Source organism: Pelodiscus sinensis, chromosome 3, assembly GCF_052426305.1.
Source record: "Pelodiscus sinensis isolate ZL-2025 chromosome 3, ASM5242630v1, whole genome shotgun sequence".
In the NCBI taxonomy this organism is placed as follows: Eukaryota; Metazoa; Chordata; order Testudines; family Trionychidae; genus Pelodiscus; species Pelodiscus sinensis.
In genome coordinates this window covers 149,360,470-149,384,189 of record NC_143054.1, presented here as the reverse complement: position 1 = coordinate 149,384,189, position 23,720 = coordinate 149,360,470, and the positions used below count along the sequence as shown (strand labels likewise).

The following is a 23,720-nucleotide window of genomic DNA, read 5'->3' as shown; positions in this document are numbered from 1 at the left end:
TAAATTTTAATCTCATTTTCAGAGTTGCCAGCTCTCAAAATGTCTGGCAAGTCTTCCAGTATTTGATTATTTTCTTATAGCTCCTGCTCCTGGACTCATGCTTACATGAGAATCTCAGCTTTTTGCCTTTTTTTAAAAGTTCCATTAACACTAATGGGTCAAAAAACAGAAGACAATTTTTTTTAAAGTATTATTTTTTAAATCTCGTGTTTTGGGTGCCTGACTTCTGAATTTTGAATGCTTATGGTTGACAGTACTGCATTGTAAAAAACTTGATAGACTCCAATGTTCTTTTAGCACATATGCCCAGTGGGAAATTTTTCAAGTTTAATTAGTGGTATCACAGCCACCTTTCCAAACTTGGAATCAACTTTTTATTCTTCTGTCTTTAAGTGATATATTCAATAAACTAGAATAAAATATGAGATCTGGAACACTGGGAGATTTTTTTGTGAGCAAAGCAGCAATATGTTCATGTTAGAACCTAGCCTATTATTCTTTTACCTGTAAGATTTTTCTGTGGCCAGATAGAGATATGGCTTGTGCTCTGTTCCGCCACTATTACTACTGCTACCACCCTCTAAGTAACAAAAGAAAAACAACAACAAAAGCTAGCTCTTCCTGCAATTTTTTTAGCTATGGAGCTAAGACCCAGGAGTAAGAATCCTTCAAGATATCTTCAAAGGTAAGTAATTTCTCTTATCTGCCTTCATGTCTGGAAGTCACAGAGGATAAAAGGTTTTGAGATAGCAAATAAGTTGTTTATTTGCATGCTGATCCCTCTAAACTAGCAGGAGATGGATCAAATCTGCTTTGGTATCTCTTAAGAGAAATCCCACCTGTTAGGAACAGTAATCTTTACACAGAATTGGTTTTAGATTATTAGGACAATTTGTTCTGTGTCCAGAATATTTAAACACAGATAGAAACTGGCTGTCTTTCATTGTGTACCGTACATGTCATGTCACTTTGAATCTATATTCATAACAGGAAAACAAAGTGCATTTTGAATATGTGACTGGACGATGTTACTGCTGTGAGGTGGGTGAAATCTTGTTAACGTTGAGTTAAAACTTCACTGACATTGATGGATGTGAACTCACTCTGCAATTAACATAACTGTAAGGATAAATTAATCACAAATCCATATCTAACAAAAAAAGAGTTGTGAACCTGTCCAGGAATTGTGACTGAAGTGATAGTATTTTGGTGAGTACTATTTGTGTTTGGGGCGGGAGAACACAAAAACTTAGAAGAGACAAAGCGGAAAAGCAAGAAAGAGAAGCAGTAGCCTGTAAGCACATTGTGATCCTGGAAAAAACTAGAGAAAGAGCTTTTGGGTCTGGTGTTTGCTAAAGCTTGGCTCTGAATAAACTTTTGGTGATTATAGGAACTTGGCAAACACTAGTCAGAAATTTATGAAAAGAAAGATCTGATTTGTAAAGCCACATTTTAAGAGATTTTATGGGCTTGGAGAGGAGGGGGGCAGGTATTGGCAGCAGAAAAAAAAAGATCTAGGATGGATGATGTGGTATACTGGGTGGATCACACGGACTATTAATCCACAAAGAAATTAGCATAGGATCATGCAGAATAGGCTACCATGGCTGCAGACATCCACTAATGAAGATGTCACATAAGAAGTAGTTCGCTAAACAGGCTTAGGGCTGTAAGCTAAGAAATTGCTCCTTTTGTTCTTGTGTAAAGGGACTGTTAGCCCCTTACTAAAACTCTGTGGGAGTTTTTGGTTCACCAGCTCCCAATATCAAAAGGGGAAGGGTCCATGAGAAATCAGGGCCCTGAGACTGACAGACCCCAGAGACAATGGAAAGCAGCCAACACTCCAGCTCGGCCTGATTGACAGGTTGGACAGGCCAGTGAGGAAAGTAAGAGGCCAGACCCCGGCCTCCGTGGGACCTGGGATTTTCTGGGTCTCTCTGAGCAAGAAGAGAGAGCTAAGAAGAGCAAGCTGTGGGGAGAGGCAGTCCTGCAGCAACAGAGCCAGGCACACACAGCACAAGGAGCGCAGACCCTGTGTTGAGCAGCAGACTTGCAGTGATCAGAGAGCCAAAGCGGACAGAGAAGCAACACAAGGAGCTGGAGACTGGCAAAGCAGCACAGCCTGCAGCTGGGTGTGGTGAGCAGCTGGGACCAACAAAGTGGGGGGAGAGGCTCTGGGCAGGGAGACACCACCAGCCAAGAGGCCCTGCAGGCCAGACTGAGAGAGCGGTCCTGCCACCGAGAGCCTGAGGCCATGTGGGCACTGCCAGAGCAAGCATGTCCAGCCTGCAGTGCCCCCTGTAGCACAGCCAGGGCCTGAGAGAGAGTCCTGGGACCTATAAGGAACAGACCACCCCAGTCCTTACACTCTGCAGACTGCTGTTTGTGATGTCCCCATGCTACAGAGCAGGACTGCGTGTTCTCATTTAACCTTTTTAATTTGTTCTTATTCTTTTCTCTTTAATCAGTTGATGTTTAATACATTTTATTTGCTTTGAACTGTATGAAATGATCACTAGGTCAAGAAAGCATGCAGTGTGCAGAGAGCACCCCAGAGTGGGGACACCCTAGCCCCTGCCCCAGGTGACTACAAGGTCAGGGTTTAAGCCACGGGAAACCTGTGCCCAGCTTTGTTGGAATTGCTACTCAGGAGAGTGGAAAGGGAGCCCTCAGGGTCAGGGAGGCTGTTGGGTAAAAGAAAGTGGGAGTGGGGACTCAGATCCTTTCGTTGGTCCATTTCACTGGGGTGGTATTGGAGCCAGAAAATTTCCCCACAATAGTGGGAACATTCCCCCGCTTACACTTGGTTCCTTTTGGGCTCAGAGAAGCAGGACTTCATACATTCCTTGTAAATAAGCAAGATTGCCTCAAAGAAAATACCAGACTCCATCAGTTTGTGTTCCAAATGGAACATTCCAGGGCCTGAACTTTGACTAGCTGCTTAGATGAAAAAGTAGCAACAACATTTGTTGAAATCCCATTTCCTTTCCCTCCTTATTTCCATATAGATCATAGAATCAGAAGGTTGGAATAAACCTCAGGAGGTCACTAACAGTGTTCCCACTAAGATTTTCCATCCATGAGCAAAGTGAATTCTGTCTTGTGAGGTCACCAATGAGGTCATGTGTGCTTATTTAGATGTGTGCCACTGTGGCATCCCCCAGTGGTGCTGCTCCCCAAGAGACTTTCCCAGTTAGTGCCCCGCCTCTCTCGTGGGCAGAAGGCGAGGCGTTACACCCCCCCCCCCCCCAAGGAGCGCTGCTCCCTGGGTAGCCTGTGTGCAGACAGGGACTGCCCAGGCTGCTTCTCATGGGGCTGCCTAGGAGTCCCCACCTGGGACAGAGGGAAGCTGCTGCCAGCACCCAGAGTTTGCAGGGAGTGAGGTGCTGGTGGTGGGGCAGTGACATATGGGGAGTGGGGGAGACACAGAGCGTTGGGGGGTATAGGGTGCTGGGGGACAAAAGAGAGATGTGGGTGGGGTAGGAGAGATGCAGGGGGCCCCAGGACCAGGAGCAGCCGCACTACAGCCTGGCTCCAGCTTTGGACAGCCACCACATGATCAGCCCAGGGGGCAGTTAGGAATCCACTTTGCAGCCCTGAACACACCTCCAGCCCTGGAGAAGGGCTGGAGCTAGGCATGTAAAAGAGTAGTTGAATAGTCAACTACTTGCATTCCCCCCGCCCCGCCTCTTTATCAGAGGCTGCGGGGGGAGGAATAGGGAAGCAGGAGCTGGTGCTGGGTCAAGCCAGCTTAAAAGCTGGTTCCCCCTAGCACTGTCTCTGTGCGTGGGAGGGGACAGGGAAGGCAGAGATGAAGCAGTGCCACAACCACCCAGCTCTTACTACATTTCAAAGGCAGAGCCACAGCAGGGGTAGCGAGTGCCTCCCTGCTTATCAACTAATTAGGTAGTCAATGGAAACTCAATTAGCTGATAAATCAAAATGTAACATTCCTAGCTGGAGCTGCCCACCAGAATAGGTCCCCACACCACCATGCAGCCCTGGTCCCCTGAGTAGGTCCCTGGCCAGCCCTCTGAGCAGGCATCTGGTCTCCCAAGCAGGGCAGAGAGTTTTTTGTGCATGGCCCGCAGATGCACCCCTTAGCAGGAACTATGGTCACTGAGTCCAACTCCCTGACCAAAGCAAAACCAACCCCAACTAAATCATCTCAGCCAGGGCTTTGTCAAGCTAGGACTGAAAAACTTCTAGGGATGGAGATTCCACCACCTTCCTAGGTAACCCATTCCAGTGCTTCACCACCCTCCTAGTGAAATATTTTTTCCTAATCTCCAACCTAGACCTCCCCAACTGCAATTTGAGACCATTGTTCCTTGTTCTGCCATCTGTCACTACTGAGAACAGCCTTTCTCTGTCCTTTTTGGAACCTCCCTTCAGGTAGTTAAAGGCTGCTATCAAATCCCCCCCTCACTCTTTTCTTCTTCAGACTAAAGAAGCCCAAATCCCTTAGCCTCTGCTTGTAAATCATATGCTCCAGCCCCCTTATCATTTTTGTTGCCCTCTGCTGGACTTTTCCCCATGCATTTACATCCTTTTTGTAATGGGGCCCCAGAATTGGACACAATACTCCAGATGTGGCCTCACCAGTGCTGAATTAAAGGGAATAATCACGTCTCTAGATCTCAGTGTAGCGAACAGGAGCAGCTAACAGGGAAGTTCTCCAGGTGAAGGAGGAGCGATTACGAGACCCTTGTGGTAAGTGTTGATCTGCAGTATGTGTACAGGCAGTCCCCGACTTACGTGGATCCGACTTACGTTGGATCCCTAGATACGAACGGGGTGAGGCAACTCCCGCACATGCGCAGCAGCATTCCCGGGGCTCGCTCACCTGGGTCCTAGGATCCTCCTCCTCCTCGGGCCGGCTCCGACTGGGGTCCCGCAGAGCTGCCGGGCAGAGGAAAAGTGCCTCCCCATGCCCGCTGCCCCCCCCCCCCCGCCAGCAACAGGCTGCCCCCTCCCCTGAGCAACAGGCTGCCGAACAGACAAAAGCAGCCTCTCTGCCCCTCCTCCCCTCTATACATGCCGGGCTCCCGGAGCGCAGCAGCGTCCCCGGGGCTCGCTCACCCGGGTCCTAGAATCCACCTCCTCCTCCTCTTCGGCCGGCTCCAACTGGCCTCTGCCTGCAGCAGCTGGCCACAGGGACAGGGATCCCGCAGAGCTGCCGGGCAGAGGAAAAGTGCCTCCCCACGCCCGCTGCCCCCCCGCCCCCCGCGGCCTCGCATCCTGCACGCCTCCCCCCTCCCCCCCTGCCAGCAACAGGCTGCCCCCTCCCCTGAGCAACAGGCTGCCGAACAGCAGACAAAAGCAGCCTCTCCGCCCCTCCTCCCCCTATACATGCTGGGCTCCCTGGGCAAACAAAGACTCCACCAAAACAAACAAAGTGCTGGCCTCATTGTGTTAGCAAAAAAAGGACCCTCCTCCTAGAACCCTGGGTGGTGTGTGGAAATAAAGCTATTAGCTCAAAGCATGGTGCAGAGCTGTTTGATATTTGATGAGTTACTCCTTTAGTCCTGAGTTTGTCACAGGGACAGAAATAGATGTGAAATCTTCTGAACAGGGGAACAGACAGCAAAACAAACATTAGAGGGGAGTTAACCTTTCCCTATGCTATCCAAAACTAAAAAAAATGTTTGGCTAGAGTTTCCCCTACAATATGTACCAGTTCCGACTTACATACAAATTCAACTTAAGAACAAACCTACAGTCCCTATCTTGTACGTAACCCGGGGACTGCCTGTATTTCTGTTTGGGAGGTACTTGCTGGGTTCCTGAAAGATACTGTGTGCTGAGCTGATGTTTGTCTGTCTGTTTGGAGGTTCATGTGCTGTTTGTTTGTTTGAAAGACCATGTGCTAAGGCCAACGGCTGAAAACTGTGGGTTTGTTAACAAGGATTTGAAACCTATAACCCTCTGTTTATTGGTCTAACCTTAACCAAGGAGTGGGACTATCAGGAAGGCTTGGGCTATATAAAGCCTGCTAGTAAGAAACCAGGGAACTTAGGCTACACATCTAGACTGCACTGCTTTCTGGTATCCTGGAAAAGCAATGCCACGTCCAAGGAATGCATCTGCTTTTTTGGGTCTGTACTGGGACCAGTCCTATTTAATCTATTTATAATGATGTGGAGAAAGGGGTAAAAAATGAGGTGGCAAAATTTGCATATGATACCAAACTGTTCAAGACAGTTAAGACCAAAGCAGACTGAAGGGCTGCAAAAGGATCCTACAAAACTAGATGATTGGGCAACAAAATGGCAAATGAATTTTAATGTTGATAAATGCAAAGTAATGCACATTGGAAAAAATAATCCCAGCTACACACACAAAATGATGGGGACTAATTTAGCTATCACCACTCAAGAGGAAGATGTTGAAGTCACTGGATAGTTCTCTGAAAGCATCCAGTCAATGTGCAGTGACAGTCAAAAAAGCAAGCAGAATTTTCGGAATAATTTTAAGATACAGAGAATAAGTCATAGAATATATTATTACCTCTGTATAAATCCATGGTACGCCCACAACTTGAATACTGTGTACAGATGTGGTCACCTCATCTCAAAGAAGATATATTGGCATTGGAAAAGTTTCAGAAACGGTCAACAAAAATTGTTAGGGGTTTTAAACAGGTGCCATATGAAGAGAGATTGAAAAGACTTGGACTTTTCATCTTAGAAAAGAGGAGACTAAGGGGGGATATTATAGATGTCTATAAAACCACAACAGGTGTGGAGAAAGTGAATAAGGAAAAGTTATTTACTTGTTCCCAGAACATAAGAACTTGGGGTCGCCAAATGAAATTAATAGGTAGCAGGTTTAAAACAAACAAAAGTAAGATTTTCTTCATGTAGCCCATAGTCAACCTCTGGAAGTCGTTGCCAGAGGATGTTTTGAAGTTCTGGACTTTAACAGGGCTCAAAAAAGATCTAGATAAATTCATGGAGGTTAGACCCATCAATACTACTTAGCCAGAATGTGTAGGAATGGTGTTCTTAGCCTCTGTTTGTCAGGGGCTGGAAATGAATGACAGAGGTTCACTTGTTGATTATCTGTTTCTGTTCACTCCTTGTGGGCATATGGCATTGGCCACTATTGGAAGATAGGACACTGGGCAAAATAGACCTTTGGTCTGACCCAGTATAGCCATTCTTATGTTCTGGTAATGCTCCTCAGCTTGCGAACAGGAGCAGCAAACAGGGACTTTTGAGAGGGAGTTCTCTAGGTAAAGGAGGAGTAAATATGGGACCCTTGAGGTAAGTGGCTCTCTGTAGTGTGTGTGTTTGTGTGTGTGTGGGGGGGGGGGATCGGGAGGATTACTTGCTGTGTGCTGAGCTTGTGTTTGTCTGGTTTGTTTGTTTGTTTGTTTGTTTGTTTGTTTGTTTGTTTGAAGGACTGTGTGCTGTGGCTGGCAGCTGGAAGCTGTGAGCTTCTAAAGGTTTGAAATCTAGAAGCCTCTGTTAACTGGCTGAGTCTTAGTCGGGGGCGGGGTTAGCAGGGCTTTATAAAGCTGTGAGTCAGCAACCAGGGAGCTTGCGAACAGGAGCAGCAAACGGAGTTTTGAGAGCGAGTTTGGAAGGGGAGTGGGAAGGGGCCAAAGTGCTCTTGCCAGTCTTTAGTTTAAAGGTTTTTAATACAAACTTCCTGTTTTAACTAGAAACCTTATCAATCAAACTCGTTCATAGGAAAAAATGCAGACAGAAGCCCAACAGCAGACTAGAGGCTATCCTGTTTATTGTGTTGGGTGTAATATGTATAATTACCTGCCCTGTGGGTAGGTGGCGTATGTGTGGACTCGTTGCAAGGAGCTCCTGACCCTCAGAGACCGAGTTTGAGCATTGGAGGCAGAGCCAGCTTTAGGAAGTGCAGGGCCCAATTCGAACAGTTTTGGTGGGGCCCCACCACCCAGGATTTTTTGTTGAGCAAAACATCAACAACAACCACACACACACACACACACAAATACAATCACTCACGCCCCCACAACCACACACAAATATTACATCAGAAGTAGATCTGATCAAAATGTATATCCATATAGTTGAACATTTTCAAAAAAAATGCCATTCTTTATCATGCAAAATTTTACACAAAATTAAATCAGTTGCCTTAAGTGCAGGTCAAATATTTTCAATTGCAAACTATCTAATCTTTTCAATAAAGTTTAAAGTTTGATTTTTAAAAAGTTACCAGAGAGTGTTGCAGTTTTCTGTTACATTGATTTACTTTTTAAATTGCAAAAATGGAGTCTCTGTTAAGAAAGTGTCGGTTCTGTGGTCAAATTCCAGTCCTTAGTGATTTCAGCACCAATGATTTCACTAGGTAATATGGTACCTCACCACCATTGCCTCCTTTGCACTGCCCTTCAACACACTGCCTGCATGTTGAGTCCAAGGTCAGTCTACACAAGATTTTATCAATGATTTTTGCTCAAGCGATCACTGAGACAACACAAGGATTCTCAACTGATTCTAGTCAGCTCTGCCTTTAAACACTGGATGGAAAGTGTCAGATATAATTGAGGACTCCCAAATAGACTCTATACCACCAGAAATAAAACCTGTTTCCATCTTCTGTGACTTTCAGTTAGATGTGACTCACTACCCTTCGCTTAGTGTTCAAGTTATGGTAGACCCTAAACCAGGTCACATATTAAGTTCAGGTCTTTTACCTTTTAATCATACAATACGGATAACAACATTTCATTCTCCCAGCTCCAAGTCTTAAGTGAATTTCAACCCCAAAAGAGCCAAAATTGATCACCTTGACACAGCAAGTGTGTCTACTGATCCCTGTGGCAAGTAGGTATGTCTATATAAATAAGGTCTGCTCGTGAAGCCAGGGCACCAAAAGGGCTCGGGACGGCCCTGAGCGCAGGATTTGGTGGTGATGAGGGACTTCAACTATCCAGACATATGTTGGGAAACTAACACAGCGGGGCACAGACTATCCAATAAGTTCTTGGACTGCATTGAAGACAACTTTTTATTTCAGAAGATTGAAAAATCTACTAGGTGTGAAGCTGTTCTAGATTTGATTTTAACAAATAGGGAGGAAGTGGTTCAGAATTTGAAAGTGGAAGGCAGCTTGGGTGAAAGTGATCATGAAATCATAGAGTTCATGATTCTAAGGAATGGTAACAGGAAGAACAGCAAAACAGTTTAGGGCCCAGCCTCCTGAGAGAGTGTTCCCCAGATGGGATCAGACCCCAAAGAATTAGATAAGCCCCCTTTAGCAATGAAAGGGGGAATGAGCACACTGGTCCCCCCCCCCCCCCCCGGTAACAATTGCTTACACTGGGTTTGATAGAAAATAAAAATGGTTTTATTAAGTTGAAGCAGTAGGATTTAAGTAGTAATAAATGAGAATAGGCAGAGCAAAGTAGGTTACAAACCAAAATAAACAAAACCACTTGGCTATTCTACATTGAAACCTCAGTACAAACTTGATCAAACTCACCCTAAAACCTCTTTTCCAGCTGCCCCTCCAAACCAGGGCTCTCCTATTTTCCTAGGAGGGTGGAGAAGCACTGGGATGGGTTACCTAGGGAGGTGGTGGAGTCTCCATCCCTAGAGGTGTTTAAATCTCGGCTTGACAAAGCCCTGGCTGGGTTGATTTAGTTGGGATTGGTCCTGCTTAGAGCAGGGGGCTGGACTTGATGACCTTCTGAGGTCTCTTCCAGCTCTAGGGGTACGTCTAGACTACATGCCTCTGGCGACAGAGGCATGTAGATTAGGCTACCAGACATAGGAAAATGAAGCGGCGATTTAAATAATCGCCACTTCATTTAAATTTACATGGCTGCCGCGCTGAGCCGACAAACAGCTGATCAGCTGTTTGTCGGCTCAGCGTGATAGTCTGGACGTACAGGTGTCGACATCAAAGGTATTTGTCGACCACCCAGGTATACCTCATCCCAGGAGGCATACCTGGGTGGTCGACAAATACCTTTGATGTTGACCCCCACGCGTCCAGACTATCGCGCTGAGCCGACAAACAGCTGATCAGCTGTTTGTTGGCTCATGTAAATTTGGCGGCAGCCATGTAAATTTAAATGAAGCGGCGATTATTTAAATCGCCGCTTCATTTTCCTATGTCTGGTAGCCTAATCTACATGCCTCTGGCGACAGAGGCATGTAGTCTAGACGTACCCTAAGATTCTATGATTCCTCCACACCCTGGGGTCCCTGGCTCCTTCCTTCAGGTGCAGCCCAGCCAAAAGACCCAGGCCTCTGCTTTCCTATTTCTTTTGTTAAGGAGTTGAGGCCACTCCCTACCAACCACTGCTCAGACTTAAGATTGTTAAACAAAAGATTGTTTAACAGTGGCTCATCTAGAAGTTGCAGGTAACACCCTCCATGTCTCCAATTCACATATTTGAAACTCACAAAGTATTCCCCACTCCATGTGTCTAATTTTACACACACAAATGATACATACAACAGAGTAAGATAAACAGAGCCAGCGTATCATGGCATGAAGATCGATGAGTTACATGAAATAATTCACTCAAACCACCTCTGAGTTATGTATATTCATGTCCATGAGTCCATTTCTTAAAGCATGGCCGGGGGAGGGGGGTCCATCACACACTGCTTCTTATCTCAGAGACCAAGGAGAACAATTTTTCTCCCTCCTCATTAACTGGGAGCTCCATATTAAGTGTCCTCCTCTTGCCCTTTCTAGGAGTCCGTTCTGTTTTATGTCCACTCATGCCCATATACAAAAGAGCAGATTATTTAAGAAATTGATCTGTTTTTCTTAAGATGAAAAAACAACTTTTTTTCTAAGTGAAACTGTTGCAGAGAAGCCTTTCTATTTCAGCTACTACAACTAGGTTGCCACGAAGAGAAATCATTGTCTCTCAAACAGTCTGTGGGGAGGAACAGACAAGGATCCTTAAACCCAGCTTGCTAGATCCATTGCCCATAAGTTACTCTCTCTTCTACACCAGTTGGCAACACACAGGGTTGACTGAAATTAGGACCAGTCTTTCAGAAAAAACTGGTTTTTGGCTTTATTGACTTAGTCTCTTAGGGTATGTCTACTCTAGCCCCCTAGTTCGAACTAGGGAGGCTAATGTAGGCATTTGAAGTTGCAAATGAAGCCCGGGATTTAAATATCCCAGGCTTTATTTGCATCTTCCCATCTGGGCGCCATTTTTAACCCCCCCTAGTCCGAACTAACTGCCCGCGGCTACACGCGGCAGTCAGATGTTAACTCGAACTAAGTCCTTAGTTCTAATGGCATATTAGGTTGCCATCAGATCCAGAGATCCAGAGATTATTATTCCCCTTTATTGGGCTCTGGTGAGGCCACATCTGGAGTATTTTGTCCAGTTCTGGGCCCCCAATTACAATGTGGATGCATTGGAGAGGGTCCAGCAGAGGGCAACCAAAATGATTAGGGGGCTGGAGCATATGACCTATGAGGAGAGGTTGAGGAAGTTGGGTCTGTTTAGTCTGCAGAAGTGAAGAGAGGGGGGATTTGATAGCAGCCTTCAACTTCCTGAAGGGAGGTTCTACAGAGGATGGAGAAAGGCTGTTCTCAGTAGTGATAGATGGCAGAACAAGGAGCAATGGTCTCAAGTTGTGATGGAAAGGTCCAGGTTGGATATTAGGAAAAACTATTTCCCTAGGAGGGTGGTGAAGCACTGGAATGGGTTACCTAGGGAAGTAGTGGAGTCTCCATCCCTAGAGGTGTTTAAGTCTCGGCTTGACAAAGCCCTGGCCGGTTTGATGTAGTTGGGATTGATCCTAGAGCAGGGGGCTGGACTAGATGACCTTCTGTGGTCTCTTCCAGCTTTATGGTTCTATGATTCTATGACACTGTGTCCCCAGGGAAAACTGACCACTTCTCGTGTTTCTCCGCAGCCTTTCCAGCTGCGAGTCCCTGCCCAGGACATCCTCCCACACCCAGGCCCGCTGCCAGGAGCACTGGGTGCAGGAAGACCTGCAGCTGCGGCAAGAGAGCTTGCGGGAGCTGCTTGACCAAGGGCGTGCCTTCCACGACCACCTGCAGACCCTGGTGCAGAGATTGCTGCTTGCTTCCGCTCCAGCCCCTGTGGCCGCCCCAGCTATCGCTCTTCCTCCCATTCCTGCTCCCGCTCCCCAAGGGATGCAGAGGCCCCCGCTCCCGCAGTGCTGGGAGACAGGTAGACCAGCAAGACCCCCCAACCCTTAGCTTGTCCTCCCCCTTCTTTCCCTTGCCTCCCCCTACCTGCTCCCTCCTCCCAGGTTTCCCCTTCCCTGCTCCCACCCTCATTCCCCCCTCACCCGAGTTATGATCAATAAAGAGAGTTTGTTTTTGGCTGAAACAAAATACAGGACTATGTAGCACTTTAAAGACTAACAAGACTAACCATCTTGTTAGTCTTTAAAGTGCTACATAGTCCTGTATTTTGTTTCAGCTACACCAGACTAACACGGCTACATTTCTATCACTTTGTTTTTGGCAACACACGTTTTTATTGTATATCAGGAAGGGGGGTTAGGGAGGGGAAAGTGGAAGGATGTGAGGGTAAAATGAGGCACAAGCCCCCAGTGGGGCACACCAGGCAGACTTTAGTCCTTCTCTGGGTAGAAGTTCTCCTGCAGGGCCTCCTGGATATGGACAGCCTCCCCAGTGGGCCTCCCAGCTGGCAGCCGTGTGGGGCTGCACGTAGAAAGCCTCCCCCTTCCTCCTACACAAATTACGCAGCACACAACATGCTGCCACCATGTGTGGAATATTCCGCTTGGAGAGGTCCAGGTGTGTGAGGAGGCATCTAAATCGGGCCTTAAGCCGGCCGGAGGCACCCTCCACCACAATGCGGGCCCTGCCGAGCTTGGCGTTAAAGGCCTGTCGGGAGGGGTTTGAGGTGTCCCATGTAGGGCTTTCTGAGCCAGGGTTGTAGTGGTTAGGTCGCATCCCCCACCAGGCACACGGGCACATCCACGTCCCCAACCCTGATGTGGCAGTAGGGGAAGAAAGTCCCGGCGTGCAGCCTCTGGCACACGGAGGAGTTGTGGTATACCCGCGCTTCGTGTACTTTGCCGGACCAGCCCACGTTGATGACCGGTGGTCAGACACGGCCTGCAGGATGACCGAGAAGTATCCCTTCCGATTGATGTAGAGGGCATGGATCCCTTCCTGTTGATGTGGTCCGGGGCACGGCTGGGGATGTGTGTCCCGTGGATTGCTACCCCCCTGCAGTTGGGGAAGCCCAGGGTGCCAAACCCTCGATCACCACATCCAAATCAGTGAGGTGGATGACTCTGCAGAGCAGCACTCTATTGATGGCTTTGACCACTTGCAGAGAGACACACAAAACCGAGAGTCACTAGGGTGGCTGACAGTGCTCCTTCCCCACCACTGCCCTGCACCCCCATTCCCAAGAGCAACCCCCCCCCCTGCAATCCTGCCCACCACGGGCAGTCTAGTGCAGCTGGGACAGACCAAACTCTCCTGGAGAGGGGACTTTCACCACCTCCCCCCCTTTTCGGTAGCCCATTCCCTCCTCACACCCCCCCTCCTGGCACAATGGCCAGAGACTGCCATACCTGCATGAGCACTGCTCTGATGGTGGATCTCCCCATGCCGAACTGGTTCACCACAGATCAGTAGCTATCCGGCATGGAGAGCTTCCAGAGGGTGATGGCCATGTGCTTGTGGTGGGGAATGGCGGGCCTCATGTGCGTGTCCCATCACTGCAGAGCAGGGATGAGCCACTCACAGAGTTTGAGGAAAGTGTCCTTCATCCTGAAGTTCTGGGTCCATTGTTAGTCTCCCCAGCACTCCAAGTCAATGTGGCCCCACCAGTCGCTGCTGGTGTCCAGATGCTAGATGCGGCAGGGCACGCTGGTGTCCGGGTGCTGCTGCTGCTCCTCCCTGGCCCCCAGAGGGGTCGGGAGGAGGGCCTGGGGGTTGGGCTGCAGCAGATGCTGCCAGGCAGTCTCCAGCAATTGGAGCCAGGCTTGCAACGCCTCCAAAATGAGCACCAGAGTGCCCAGGGGCGGCTCTGGCTCCATGGTGCAGAGTGCTGTGGTGTCCCGAGTCAGGGCAACCAAAGCAGACAGAGAGAAAAATGCTTTGCTGTCCCTCAGTGAGGTAGGGAAGCAAGCAGGGAAAGCTGAGAACCGGCTGTCCGGGGGGAGTCCCTTTAAGCACAAGCCTCAGATAGCCTCAGGCAACAGTAACACAAAGCAACTACTGACCTGATGCCCTGCTGGAACCAGTTTCAGCTGCCCCTAAATGCGATTCAGTGTCCAATCATATGCACTCTTTCGAAATAGCAAAAAGGTATTTCAAAATGCATTTTGTGTGTAGACGTGTTATTTCAAAATAACTTATTTCGAATTAACTATTTTGAAATAAGAGATTTCGAAATAACGCTGTAGTGTAGACATACCCTAAGGGTATGTCTACATTGCATGACTATTTTGGGATACCAGAGGTATCCCAGAATAGCTACCCCATGTCTACATAAGCTGCCTGTTATTTCGAAACATTTTTCAAAATAACGGGTGCACTATTTCGGCATCCTGGTAACTCTAGTTCCATGAAGGTTAAGGGATGTCTCATAATAGCATGTTATTTCAAAATTTGGCACTCTGTAGACATGCCAAATTTCATAATAAGCTATTTCAAAGTAGATTTGAAATTAGATACGCAATTTGCATAGCACAAATTGCGTATCTTATTTCGAGTTGAGTGTGCTGTGTAGACACACCCTTAAAGTCTATTGTCCTTTTGTAGAGTTTAATCTCCCTGCCCTTTTTCCATTGGGGCATATTGTTTTGCTAACAGCTGGGTTGACTCCAGGAGTGGCATGTCCCACAGCTGTCTCCTGCATAGCTGGACTGCCTTTGTTACCCTCAGTCTCTGGGTAAATCAGCCTTCGCCTTGTGCACCACCCCTTTCTAAAGGGAATTTTCCCTTTTAAATTCCTCCTCCACCAGGCTGAACAAGCCTTGTAGGTGTACCTTGTTAGAGCACTACAGACCCAGAACAGCTCATTAGCTACCCCCAGCCCTGAGGTGGGGGGCAGGCTATCCCTTCACAAACAGGGTTCTTTAAGAGTGTGGATTATTTCAGATCTCAGATTTACTTAGCCTTTAATGCTGAACCTTCTTGCAGCAAATTAATTTTGTTTTGAAATTGATCCCTTTGATTTCTGAGTCATTAAAAAAATCCACAGTAACATGCTGCTCTTAGTGTAGTTAGTGCATAAAAATAGCACTACCATGCTGTGCTAACACCCAGAGGTGAATTACAGATCACCTGGTCGAATGGAACTGTTTTAGGTGATGTATTATGATTATAAATATCACAAAGCACAGGTCCTTGATTGACCTTTCAGAAACATATTCCTGAGATTGTCAAATTGTTCACAGCAGACTTAGTTCTCTGTATACAAAATAAGAAGAAAAAAGCCGAATCGCTGAAGAAGAAAAATTTTTGTTCCATATGTGTTGTTAATTTATGTTTCAGGATGTTTCTGAATTGGAAATGTGTCAGCTGGTTACTGCTTACTCATCTTGGATTGCAGTTGCTGCTCTGAGGCTTAATCATCATGTTCGTATTTGGGGGTATTACATTCATAAAACTAGAGGCCAAAAGTATGGGCAGCTAGCCCCAGTCTTTAACATTTTAACCCATAGACTACCGGCATTTTCAAGAGTGCCAGCTGTATTAATATTAGGATGATGTATATCTGTAATATTCAAAGGAGATTCAGTATTCAGTCTATCGTGACTTGCTGACTAATTCCAATATGTTACACTCTATTTCTTCTCCATCTCTTTGTTTCCAAAGGGTTTAAGCGATCAATGAGCAACCTAGGCTAATGAGTGGGCTGCATGAGTGGCCCTCCTTCATCTTAGGTGTATGCAAAATTGTCATAACCAGGATGGTTTCTGGGATAGAGTGGATGTAGAGGAAGTGCACGGTTCTTATAGTCAATGTTGTGTGCAACCAGCAGTAGGGATGTAAGGAATTAGTTGACTATCTGATAAGCAAAAGCTTATCGGATAGTCAACAAGTCCCTTGATTAGTTGCTTCCCCCTGCCTTGCTATCTCTGTCTGAGGCAGCAAGAGAGGGAGCAGAAGCTCGTCCTTGGGGGAGCTGGCTTAAAAGCTGGTTCTTCCCAGCACTGTCTCTGCAGAGGGCAGGGAAGGCACGTGGGTAGCAGGGACCAGGTGTGAGCCGGGAATCAGCTGATTTCAGGCTCGCACCCAGTCCCAGACACTGCGCCTCTGCTTTTAAAAATGTATTAAGAACATGCCAGCTCTTAATACATTTAAAAATCAGAAGTGCAGCAGGAGGGACTCGGTGCGAGCCGGATCAGATGATTCCCAGCTCCCACTCGTTCCCCCGAGGATGTGGTGCAGCTCCCTGTAGTAGGGGTAGATATGAGGTCCTGCCCTTGAGTGGGAGCTGGCCTCAGTGGCCCGAATATACCCCTGGCAGAGCTCTTTTACTTTACTCCGGACCTGTTCCATGGTCCGGGGTGGGTGTCCGCACTCCGCCAGGGAGATGGCCATTCGGCCATAAATATCGGCATTCTGCCGCTTGGCTTGGGGATCTTGTAAAGTCTCCTCCTTGCCCCACAGCTCGAGGAGGGACACGAGCTCTGGGCCTGTCCAGGATGGGGTGCGCCTCTTGGTTCCCCTGGGTGGGTCCTGGGACACCTGGGGCTGCTCCCTGCGAGGGTCAAGGAGGTCATGGGGGGGCTTCAGGGGCAGACATGGCTGTGGCAGGGAGAGCCACGCAGTGAACTGCTGCTCTCTGTCCGACTTCCTGCCATAAGGCTTGTTCAGGTGGCCTGCAACTTTAAGAGGGGCCAGGAGACAGGAACTATAGAGTTGTGATTAGCTTGTATGGAGTGGGCACCTGGGCACCTGTGCTTTTCCCTAGAGTCCTCTTCTTGTACAAAAAAACCCTTCTCTCCATCCACACGCCTCTTTGTAAAAGAGCTCTTTCGCAAAAAGGCTTCTTCTTCATAGAATGAGGATTACTAATTGTGCAAAAAGCCCTTTGTTCTTTCGATTTACTGTTGAAAGAATGTGCTTGCAGTGTGGACGTAACTCAGGTTTTGTCAGAAAAATGGCTGTAGTCTAGCCTTAGCCTGAGAGCGGAGCATGAAGTGCAGTGGCTGCCAGCCCTGTCCCTTGGAACTACTGAATAATCATGTAACTGCTAAAATTTGATGTGGTTATATGATTATTAAATTAATCGCTATCTGACATCCTTATTCCACATGCCATATTCTAGCTGAGATTAAAATACTGCATTTACAGAAAAAAAACACCTTCCTGTGCTTGATTTAGCCAATTCATCTTTTGATCTTTCTTCACTCTGCTGCAACGTAATATCTCAGCATTGTGTTTGCATTCTTTAATGAAGCAACATGGTGGGGTACAGGTTCATTTACAGGGATATCAAATCTATTTTCAAATCAATATGCTGTGTCTGTAGCTTCTCCCTTTCATATCTGTTTTGCCTCATTTGCGCCTACATTTATTTACATTTACCATCATCCAAATATAATTGTCCTTATTTGGTTCAGTACTTAAACTGTCTTGGTTTTTTTCTGTAGTTTGTGCTGTTTGTAAGTATTTATATCTTTTATCCTTTGCATCATCTTCATACTTATATAAGCAGGGGCTGAACTACTGCTTGCTATCATCCAGCTAACAGGAGAGAGCTGCCCTGGGGGTGGGTATGCTCACTCAAATGGTTTAGCTCTGCAAGATAATTAATTGTTAATCATTCATATGTAAATACAGCTCATGCCAGGATGGGGAAGGAATCCAGGGTGTGGCTATGTAAATCCAATTCAGCCAGGGCTGATGGAGGATCAATTGTTAGAATGGAATGTGATGTATTGTATTTAATTTGGGCTGTTGTGGGGGTCACAAATCATGCTAGCACAAATCATGTTACTAAATGTGAGAAAAGTAAAATATAACACCAGTGCTTGCAGGAGAGACACCATCATTGTAAGAGGTCTCAGATGAACAAGACTTCCCATTCCAGAATTCTTTCTGAAGTTGATGGAAGCTCCATTCCAGAATTGAGTGAACTGAGTTGGGGGCAGAAGGGTTTGAGCCAGCCTGCTTCATGCCTGCCAGGTGTGAACTGTAAGACTGACTGTAAGACTCTTTCCCCCTTGTTTTAAGGATAGACCTAAAGACTCCATCAGAAGTCTTTTTGCTAGTCCAGTGGAAGCTGAAATCTTTTGCTAGCCTAGGTGGTGGCTAAAAAGTTAAAATCACTAAAAGCTGAAGTCACTGGTTTAGCCTGGAGCCAGCCCCATTGCAGCCACTGGAGCGGCTGGGAGGAGTGACTGGCGGGAAGCCAGTAAGTGCAGTGGCAGATAGAATCATAGAACCATAGAGCTGGAAAAGACTCAGAAGGTCATCAAGTCCAGCCCCCTGCTCTAGGCAGGACCAATCCCAACTAAATCAACCCAGCCAGGGCTTTGTCAAGTCAAGAGTTAAACACCGTTAGGTCTGGAGATTCCACTACTTCCCTAGGTAACCCTTCTTCTTCGAGTGGCCCCGTGGGTGCTCCATTCTAGGCGTCGGGTCTATCCTTGATATGCATCAAGGAGATCATCTCCTGACTATGATTATCATGCTCACAGGAGTTATCATGCCCCTATGAGGAAGGGCAGATCACACTCCCATTCCTACTCTTGTTGTTGCCATCAGTCTTATCACAGACGATCTTCACCACATGCTCCAGAATATCAAAGACCTCAGTCACCAAAGCCGCCCCTTCCCACGGCCCTCTCAGTATCAGTCCTTTCTGATCCAGAGGAGCGTCAAATTTCGGATACGGATGAGCACACGCCTGCAGCTTCCCTTGGGGATGTTCAATCGTCCTCCCCAGATGACGCAGTTTTCGTGGCGGATCCTTTACCACCGGACGATGCCCGTGAATTCCAAGACCTATTCAAGAGGGTGGCACAGTCTCAAGAAGTTCAACTAATGGATGTGCAGGCGAAACAACATAAGTTGTGGAAGAATTTGCACCCTAGGCATCAGTCCAGAGTGGCCTTACCGCTAAACGAGGCAATTCTAGCGTCGGCTTCAGAGATCTGGAACACGCTGACTTCAGTTACCCCATCGTGTAAAAGGACTGAGAAAAGATATTTCATAGCAGCCAAAGGGGGAGAGTTCCTGTTCACGCACCCCTAGCCCAATTCACTGGTGGTGGAGGCAGCCTTGCAGAGAGCAAAGAGCCCACAGGTCAGAAATTCAGCAGCTGACAAGGATGCAAAAAAGCTAGACATTTTTGGACGGAAAGTGTATTCTTCATCCACACTTCTCCTGCGTATCGCTAATTATGCGGTGCTCTTGTCCAATCATAGCTTCGATAACATTGCAAGATTGACGGAAATTGCACAATGAATCTCCGAGGCCGATAGGATTCTCCTCCGTGAGATAATTCAAGAGGGTTATGCGTGTGCCAGAGCAGGTCTGCAGATTGCCAGTGACATGGCTGACACAGCAGCGCGAACAGTAGCTACGGCAGTGTCCATGTGAAGGGCCTCATGGTTAACAATGGCCGCAGTACCCAGAGAGCTACAATCCAAGGTGAAGGATCTCCCATTTGATAGGATTAAGCTCTTTGCAGAAAAAATGCATGGATGACGTACTCCATACAGGGAAGGACTCGCGAACAACCTTACGTACTCTCGGAATGTACGTCCCACCTTTCTGCCACAGATGATATTTTCCGTTCCAAAAACGTTATGACTATCAATTCCGGAGACAGCAAAACCATCCTTATGATAAAGGTCATTCTAAACAGAGGCCACAGCGTAGATGTCCTCACCCGGCTAGAGTGAACAATGCTGGGATGCCCAAACAGCAGGTTTGACTTCCATGTCGAGGGCGCGCTGAACACTCCAGTCGTTGCCAGAGATGCCAAGTCCATTTTTCATCACAGACTGCAACCCTATTACCATCAATGGGTTGCTGTAACATCAGACAAATGGGTATTGGAGGTGATAAGATACGGTCTCACCATCCCATTCACATCCCTCCCTCCTACCACCCCACCATCCCCGTTCCTTTTCAGGAACCCATCGCACGAGGACCTTCTGCAACAAGAGGCTTATCGCCTAGTATCCATCGGAGCGATAGAGAAGGTCCCAGAGGGCTTCAGAAGAAAAGGGTTCTATTTGCGTTATTTCCTAACGCAAAAGAAAACGGGGGGATGGAGACCTATTCTGGATCTGCGCCAGTTGAATCACTACCTTTGAAAACAGCGATTCAAAATGGTGACGCTCACTACGATCATCCCAACTCTGGACAACAACGATTGGTTCGCGGCTCTCGACCTACAGGACGCTTATTTTCATATAGCAATATATCCTGCACACAGACGATTCCTGCATTTTGTCATAAAGGTCGAGCATTTCCAATATCGTGTCCTCCCATTCGGACTGGCTTCTGCTCCACGGGTATTTTCAAAGACCCTCGCCATTGTTGCTGCGCACCTCGGGCGACTGCGAGTCATCATATTCCCTTATCTGGACGACTGTTTGATAAAAGGTACGTCTCAGGAAGAAACGTCCCTCATGGTCACAACCGTCAGACGAGTGTTCAACTCTCTTGGACTGATTGTAAACGAGTCGAAATCGACCCTCACTCCAACACAGAACATACAATTCATAGGGGCAGTTCTCGACTCAAGGATGGCAAGAGCCTATCTACCGAAGGACAGATTCCAGGCAATAAAGGACTTGGTCAGTCTACTTAGCAATAGCCCAGTTGTCTCAGTACATACTGTCTGCGTCTTCTGGGCCACATGGCTGCAGCCACGTTTGTTGTTCCCCACGCACACCTCCACCTCAGAAACCTGCAACACTGGCTGTCAACTGTGTATGTTCCAGGAAGACATGATATTCACAAGCAAGTTTCTCCTCCGCTCCACATTCACGTGTCTCTGCGCTGGTGGACCAAGGCATCAAACATTTTGGTGGGAATGCCTTTTCACAGACCGATTCCGTCAGTACAGCTGACGTCGGATGCCTCCCTCATCAGATGAGGTGCAAACATGGGCGACGAACGCATACAGGGTCGCTGGTCTCCTGCCGAGAGGCGTCTACATATCAACAGACTGGAGTTACGTGCAATATTCCTGGCATGCAAGCACTTCCTCCCTCACCTGAGAGGCAAGACAGTCAGAGTGCTTACAGACAACGTGGCGGTGATGTATTACCTAAACAGACAAGGTGGAGCAAAGTCACGTTCCCTATGCACAGAAGCGGTATGGTGTTGGAACTGGTGCATAAGAACAATATCATTATAGCAGCATCCTACTTACCTGGCATAGCCAATGTCATTGCCAACTCCCTAAGCAGACGCTTTCCCATCGACCACGAGTGGGAGATAAGGCAGTATGTGATTCAAGACGTCTTCAGCAGATGCGATACGCCCCTGGTAGATGTTTGCAATGGCCTCCAACAAGAAGAGTCGCCTTTTCTGTTCCAGAGCAGGGATCAGCAAGGGATCCCTAGGCAATGCACTACTAACCAACTGGAAAAGATCACTACTGTACGCATTTCCTCCGATAGCTCTCATTCCCAGAACACTGGAGAAGATCAGAACGGAGGCAGCAACGGTGATACTGATAGCACCGGCCTGGCCCAGACAAGCTTGGTATCCGTTCTTGCACAGGATGTCTCTACGGCCTCCGTGGCCTCTGCCTTTACACCAGAACCTTCTCTCTCAAGAACGGGGTTCTCTTCTACATCCCAAGCTAGAGATGATACATCTGACAGCGTGGCTCCTGACTGGCTCGAACGAGATGAGAACCTTTGCTCACAGCAGGTCAAGTCCATTCTGATTCACAGTAGAAAAGATTTGACAAGACGTACTTACCTCGCTAAATGGCACAGATATTCATCTTGGTGTCTCCAAAACAACGTCCGACCGCTGTCTGCTCCGTTACACCAGGTCCTCGAGTACATGCTTCACTTGCGGATTTCAAAACTTTCGTTGGCATCCCTTCGAGTTCATCTATTGGCCATCAGTGCTTTCCATTGTCCGATACAGGGTTTCTCATTGTTTTCACACCCGACCACCAAGCGATTCCTCAAGGGTCTGAATAATGTAAGTCCACCTCGGAGACCTCCTCCACCATCGTGGAATTTGGATTTAGTACTCAAAACGCTTATGTTTCCCCCCTTTGAACCACTGGCATCCATAGCACTGCAGATGCTAACTATGAAGACCGCTTTCCTGCTTGCAATTACGTCAGCGCGCAGAGTCAGTGAGTTAGGAGCGATGTCGTCGACTCCCCCATTCACATTGTTTTCAAAAGAAGCAGTGATGCTACGATTGCACCTGGCGTTCACTCCCAAGGTCTCCTCATCGTTTCACATTGACGAACCGACTGTATTTCCTTCTTTTTATCCAAAGCCGCATGCCTCAAATAAGGAGGCTATGCTTCATACACTGGATGTTAGACGTACCCTTGCCTTCTACATAGACAGAATCAGACAGTGGCGCCGAACAGATAAACTTTTGGTATCAACAGCACAGCAATTCAAAGGGCAGGCGCTTTCAACTCAATGCATAGCTAAGCTTATCTCCCTCTGCATAACCACGTGCCACTCTATTCATAACAGACCGTTGCACTCTTATCCACGGGCACATTCGACTAGGGCAGTAGCAACTTTTACGGCCTTTGCCAGAGGAGTTCCCCTAGCAGATATTTGTAGAGCCGCTACATGGGCTTCAAGTACTTCTTTTATGAGATACTATGCCATAGTGCACGATGGGCGTCGGACCACGCGGTGGCTTCCGCAGTCCTGTCTTTTACAGGCAATAATTAATTGACCCGGAGCACTGGTATTCCAGTTACTGCTATACAGTCACCTAGAGTGGAGCACCCACGGGGCCACTCGAAGAAGAAGAACAAGTTACTCACCCTGTGTAGTAATGGTGGTTCTTCGAGATGTGCCCCGGGGGTGCTCCATGACCCACCCTCCTCCCCGCCCTGGGTCTCTCCCTTTGATTTATCATTTCAGGGACCGAGCAGTGAGAGGAACTGGCAGGGGGGCCGGTCTGCGCTCGTGATCAAAGGCGCGAAAGCCGCGCACTGTAGGGGGCATGCACAGACCAGCCAAAGATGGCTCTGAAATCTTCCGACCAGCGGCGCCAGGATGGACTTGACACCTAGAGTGGAGCACCCACGGGGCACATCTCGAAGAACCACCATTACTACACAGGGTGAGTAACTTGTTCATTCCTATGCTTCACCACTCTCCTAGGCTGTGTCTACATTGGTGCGAGTTCTTGCGCAAGTACACTGACGTTCTAATGTATGAAATCAGTGCTTCTTGTGCCAGAACTCTGATGCTCCCACTCAGGAATAAGCTCTCTTGTGCAACTGTTCTTGCGCAAGAGGCCAGTGTAGACAGGCAACATGAATTTCTTGTGCAAGAAAGCCCTATGGTTAAAATGACCCTCAGAGCTTTCTTGCGCAAGAGAGCATCTATACTGGCATGGATGCTCTTGTGCAAAAGCACATCTCTTGCACAAACGCACATGGCAGTGTAGACACTGTCTTCTGAAAGAGTTTTTGCACAAGAACTCTTCCGCAAAAGATTTCTTCCGCAAGATCATGCCAGTGTAGACATAGCCCTAGTGAAATAGTTTTTCCTAATATCCAACCTGGACCTCTCCCACCACTACTTGAGACCATT

The 23,720-nt window shown here is 47.6% G+C and overlaps 1 protein-coding gene across 9 annotated transcripts in view; it reads left to right on the top strand.

Annotated features, from left to right (window-relative positions):
- LOC142828014 (uncharacterized) overlaps nt 1-23,720 on the top strand; it is a 96,906-nt gene that overhangs the window by 34,425 nt on the left and 38,761 nt on the right. For 3 of the 9 annotated variants that reach the window (XM_075925155.2, XM_075925154.2, XM_075925152.2), the window contains exons 3-4: nt 637-685; nt 11,886-12,166. The exons of 3 other annotated variants lie outside the window; for them this stretch is intronic. In XM_075925155.2, the coding sequence (XP_075781270.2) occupies nt 637-685; nt 11,886-12,166 (330 nt within the window). The remainder of the gene's footprint in view (nt 1-636; nt 686-11,885; nt 12,167-23,720) is intronic. 3 more of the 9 variants (XR_016349256.1, XR_016349254.1, XR_012902909.2) reach the window with 1 other exon arrangement.